Raw genomic sequence first — 5,629 nt, forward strand, 5'->3', positions numbered from 1 at the left:
ATGAAGAACGTAAGGGTCCCATTAAGTAATGAGAGAGAACTTTACTTTGATGAAAATGGAGACCCACCTGCAGTCTATGACATTGTAAATTGGCAGCTAAGTTCAAACAATACCATACATCATGTCAAAGTTGGCAGTTATGACACCACAGCATCTGTTGGGAAACTTTTTAGAATCAACTCAAGTTTATTGCTTTGGGCAACTGAAGACAACCAGGTACGAAGTTCCAAATGAGTTACTGTTAGAGATTGTTCGAATCGGTCGTCTAAACGACCGTCAGATTCAATTCGGTCCGAATAAATTAGTCGCAAATGAAAGTGCCCCATTTACCATGAAAGTCATGTATGATACTCTGAACTAATATTGAAGAATATTTATGAATAATGTGATAAGGATTCATGATTTAAAAATGAATGCAAGAATTGTATAGCTGCAGCAGCATTCACTCACAGCAATGGCTGCATGTGCCTGCCTAACTAACACAATGACACTGACTGATTTCTATCACTCTCTAAAATCTTTCTCTCTATCAAATTATTGCAAATCTGACTATCTATTCTCTTCTCCTCACTATGAAACACACTCCCTGACACTAATCCACTACTGTATTCTGTGTTTTACTATCTCTCACTCTCTGTCTGATGTCCTCTCTCTCCTATATATATCCCCACAAAGCCGCAACATTTCCTGGTTGGGCTGTGTATAGTGGTTCTAACTAATATGACTATTATCCAATGAGTCATCAGTGACTCATACCTATACCCCTCATGATTGGCTGGGCTAGAGGGAGTGCTGCCTGAAAGGCATTATGGGGAAGCCCGCCAGTCTTTTTCCGCAGGTCATGTGATCCTTCTCTGTCTTCTTGTCTTCTTCTAACCTGTAAAATCTCAGCCACCATTTTGAGCAATTCATGCGGGACGAATCCCACATTTTTTGATTTGCCGAAATCCAGTACTTTTGGCAAATTTGTAATGAATTTAATTTGGAATCGGTTTACACAAAGGATAATGAGAATTAGTGTTGATTAGAGATGACCCATTGTGCCCTAATTTTGTCAATTTCTGGAACATAATAAGGAGAATGTCCTTAGGAAATTCTCATGGTTTTATTTCACCAAAACCTACGCCAACTGCGCTGTTTTATGTAGATCAAGGACAACAGAGTAGAGAATTTGGGGTTCACACATTGTAAAGATGGAGTAAGAAATAGCTGAGAGTTTGATCAACTATTTCCATGTTCTCAACCATTAAAAGCATACCAAAATCTATTCAGCTGAGTAAATTACACTGAGAACCCCCCCCCCCCCCCCCCAATACATATCTCAAGGCAACCATTGGTTAATTGTTGTGTCCTTCTGATATAATTCACACCATTCCAGTGCAGTTGGGGTTTCCAAGGGCTAGTTAAATATTGTTGGGGACACCTATGGATATTAAATAATGTGTATGAAAACCTATACATACATACTAGTCCTTCTCAAGTTAATTGATTTCAGTAATTCAATTCAAAAAGTGAAATAAATTAACTTTTTGATGATATTCTAATTCATTGAGAAGGACTAGTATATGAACAGATATGCAACGGAGTCAAAGAATGGAGGGTATCTAAAGAGCCTAATAGTCTAGTTCAAAAACAAACAATTCTATACCCCCAAAAAATAGAAACATTTCACAAATAATACAAAAATTAGCAAAATCACAAGGAATCTTCACCGGAAGCAAATAGCCCCATGCTAAGTCATTGATGTCATCAGCTTCATCACTAGTGATAAAAATGGTGCGACCAACTTTAATCTGTTTTATAACTTTGGTATGATGGAGTTTGCATGCTCATCCCTTGTTTCTATTGATAGCTTTGGGTTTGCAGTTTCTGTCTGCAATATAAATGGCATCAGGGGCATTACAAGCAACCATCGAGCTTCAAAGCAAAACTTGGAATGGAGTCTGATCCATCGGGACATAAAAGACTTTTGATTATTTTGGTTTTCCCCTTGTCCCTTATGTCTTATCCTCCCTTCTTTGGTCTCCCAGTCATCTACATTTATTTTCCCGCTCTTGCCATTCATAATCTACTTGCATCACCTTTCCTCTGAATGGAGATGGGCCCCTTAGTTGCTGGTCACTATAGCAGCTGCTATACCTCTACCATGGTAGTTATGCCCATAGGTGCCCCATATATGTCCAGGCAAGTCATGTATGTTTGAAAATTGACTAGTGACAGGGTTAATATGAGTCTTGTCACCTAAACTGCTTACAGAGGCTTTTTAGGAGGTTCTGAGTTGTCCATTGTGGATATGCATTATTGTAATAATGGCACCTACTGTATATTCTGTTGATGGCCCCTACAAGGCAATGGTGAACAATTTGGCAGGAAATTTGAAGGCTCACTCCAAGTTTCTGATACTAATTCAATTCTCTGAAATCATCTTTAATGATAATCTGACGTAGATCTTCATTGTAAAGGCTATAACATTGTATTGTAAAACATGAATGTGATACCTCAAGTTAAATTGATACATATTCATATACACATATTTTATCATCTGGTTCTATCATGAACTTCTGGAACATCTACCACAAATCTTCCCAGGTACCTATATCAGCTTGTACTGAAAGTTGTCCTCCAGGATTTAGGAAGGTCTCCATTAGAGGACAACCTGTCTGCTGCTTCCAATGTGTCCCCTGCCCACAAGGAGAAATTTCCAATCATACAGGTACAGAAGAGGTACAATATACAAAGCACAATGTTAAATTTCAAAGCAAACATCCCACCTATGCAACAAAAGGCTATGTTTTCCTACCCCGTCCATGACATCCGCTGTTTTAGGGTCTTGCTTCTGATCCCTCGATGCCCCTACAATTTTTTGCTTGTCTGCCTTGGTTCTTAGACTAACCAACCTAATTTTCCTGCTTAAGCTTTACTGCTTAACACATTCGATTAAAGGGGTATTTCGTACATTGATATGCGATAAATTTCCAATATATGTAGGCCCCACCGTTGAGACCTAGACCTATCCCTAGAACAGAGCCCCCTGACCCCCATCCTACCTTCTGCCGCTGTCTCTGGGCTCTGTTATGAGGTGGCAGAAAGTACAAAAATGTTGTTTTTGTTGCTCCCATATGTAGCAGTGGATGGGAGTTACGAAAACAGCGTGGCACAACAAGCTACGCTGTTTCTGTAGCTCTCGAGTTTGGGGAGCTTAGCTGTTTCTGTACACCCAGCCACCTCGTAACTCAATGGCCGGAGTCCAGCAACAGCGGGAGGACGTAGACAAGGGATCAGGGTGCACCGTTCATGAGTTTGGTGTGGGTCCAAGAGGTGGTACCCACATCTATCGGACATTGTAGATGTAGCATAAATGTCCAAGATGGGAATACACCTCTAATTTTTGTTCATTCCACTAATATCTGCAGTCCCTCCAATAAACTAATATACGCAAAGCCTAAATAATACCTCAATACAGTATTTAAATAATACTACCACATAGTGTCTGTATACCACTGCAATTCAATGCTAAATAATAGTGCCAATTAGTATCCAAATAATATGCAGTATCCAAATAATACTCCCTTAAAGAGCCCACATAATAATTGCATACAGTTCCCTCATAATACGCTAATTCAATGCCCAAAAAGGAGATCTGCTTATCTAAGGTTATTGTCTATATACACACAAGAGATTAAACGTGATTGCAGCAGCTAGGGGATCCCCATCAGAGTCTAATCCCGGAGCAGAAATATAAAGAAGATCTACGTTCATGCTACACATTCGAAGAATAATGAGAACTAATCCTCAGGAATGTTCTTGAAGTAGCACTTTATTTGTAGCCACAACAAACTACGCGTTTCGGGAGTATAACCCTTCTTTTTGAACTTAGAGACGATCGATATTAGGTGAATTCTGTATGTTAGAGACACACAGGACCCGCAGAGCTGTCAGTTCAGCTGAACTGACAGAATCGGCTCAGAGGGAACGATACAGCTTCTATGTGTACAGGATACATAGAAGCTGCACGGTTAAACGTAAAAGAAAAACCAATAAAGCCCATTAGAAAAGTGATTAAAAACACAAAACTAATTTACTTTCAAATGTGCACATTGTACTGATTGTTTTTGTCAATTTATTCTGCAATTATTTTTTTTTCAGATTCTAACAATTGTCTGAAATGCCCATGGAATGAATGGCCCAATCCACAGAAGACCAGATGCCTTCAAAAAAACATAGACTTCCTTTCCTATGATGACCCACTGGGTGCAACTTTAACTGGTTCTTCCATCGTTTCCTCCTTCGTTCCTAACTTCATACTAAAGCTTTTTATCCAACATAAATCAACTCCGATAGTAAAGGCCAACAGCTACGTCATAAGTTGTCTTCTTCTCGTTTCACTGTCTTTTTGTTTCCTGAGCTCGTTGGCTTTTATTGGTTATCCTCAGACTGAGAAGTGTCTTCTACGTCAAGCTGCTTTTGGACTGGTCTTCGCCCTCTGTGTATCTTGCATTTTGGCTAAAACTGTCATGGTGATGTTTGCCTTTATGGCCACAAGACCAGGCAGTGTTATGAGGAAATGGACTACTCCTCGGGTATCCTACACAATCATTTTTACATGTTCCTTCTTACAAATTATCCTTTGTATCTCATGGTTGTCCCTAGCTCCACCATATCCCCAATACAACAGAGAAAGCCAGGCCGCACTCATCATTGTTGAGTGTAACGAGGGTTCACCCATTGCCTTCTGGATCATGTTGGGTTATCTCTTTCTTCTGGCCTCCATTAGTTTCATTGTGGCCTTCTTGGCACGGAGACTTCCCGACAGCTTCAATGAGGCCCAATTTATTACCTTCAGTATGTTGGCCTTTCTCAGTGTCTGGATATCTTATATCCCAGCCTCCCTCAGTGCTCAGGGCAAGTACACAGTGGCTATGGAGATATTTGCTATCCTGTCATCCAGTTGGGCTCTGGTGCTTTGCATGTTCTTTCCGAAGTGTTTCATTATACTCTTCAGACCTGAGATGAACTCCAGAGAATATCTCATGAGGAGGGCAAAGACTGAGGCTATAAATGCTTAAAGGGATTGTCTCATCTTGAGAGAACTGATCACTGCTGGTCCTATGAATTTCCTTTCCAGTGGTCACTGCAGGGGAAGTGTATTATTGCATACCAGCCCTTCGAAAGAATGACCCACCATGTAATATGTGGACAGACTGGGTCCAACAGGGAGAGAGACACTCTTTGTTAGCGGCTCTCCGCTTTGGCTTTTGGGGGGTTCCCTAATAGGACATATGGATAGGATTTGTCAAGATGAGACATCCCCTTTAAGAAGATAAGTTATTTCATTTATAAAGTTATTTTACACTAATTTACAGTGGAAGCAAATGTTAACTTAAAGGGATTGTCCGGATTGAAGTAATTGAATGTTATTTTTTGTATAATTAAAAGTTATACAATTTTCTAATGTACTTATCCGTTATAATGGTCATGGTTAGAGAGGTAGGACCTCTGCATTAATTCCTCATGGTTTTCAAGATCTCTGGTTGCTGTTATTCAGTAGGAACATTCATGGTTTACTTCCAGTGGATAACATTCTGTCCATGGTCATGTGATGATCAAAGAGGTGCTGGTATCGCCATAA

The 5,629-nt window shown here is 40.0% G+C and overlaps 1 protein-coding gene across 1 annotated transcript; it reads left to right on the top strand.

Moving 5' to 3' along the window:
- On the top strand, positions 1–5,066 carry LOC142748522 (vomeronasal type-2 receptor 26-like). The gene is made up of 3 exons (XM_075855591.1): positions 1–216; positions 2,590–2,713; positions 4,147–5,066. The coding sequence occupies exons 1-3, from the start codon at positions 1–3 to the stop codon at positions 5,064–5,066; spliced, it is 1,260 nt and encodes a 419-aa protein (XP_075711706.1).
- The last annotated feature ends 563 nt before the right edge of the window (positions 5,067–5,629 follow it).

This window comes from Rhinoderma darwinii, chromosome 3 (genome assembly GCF_050947455.1).
Source record: "Rhinoderma darwinii isolate aRhiDar2 chromosome 3, aRhiDar2.hap1, whole genome shotgun sequence".
Classification (NCBI taxonomy): Eukaryota; Metazoa; Chordata; class Amphibia; order Anura; family Rhinodermatidae; genus Rhinoderma; species Rhinoderma darwinii.

Coding starts and splice junctions, on each gene's coding strand:
- LOC142748522 (XM_075855591.1), top strand. CDS start 1: ATGAAGAACGTAAGGGTCCCATTAAGTAATGAGAGAGAACTTTACTTT. Junction 217..2,589: donor GGGCAACTGAAGACAACCAG/GTACGAAGTTCC, acceptor AAATCTTCCCAG/GTACCTATATCAGCTTGTAC. Junction 2,714..4,146: donor AGAAATTTCCAATCATACAG/GTACAGAAGAGG, acceptor TTTTTTTTTCAG/ATTCTAACAATTGTCTGAAA.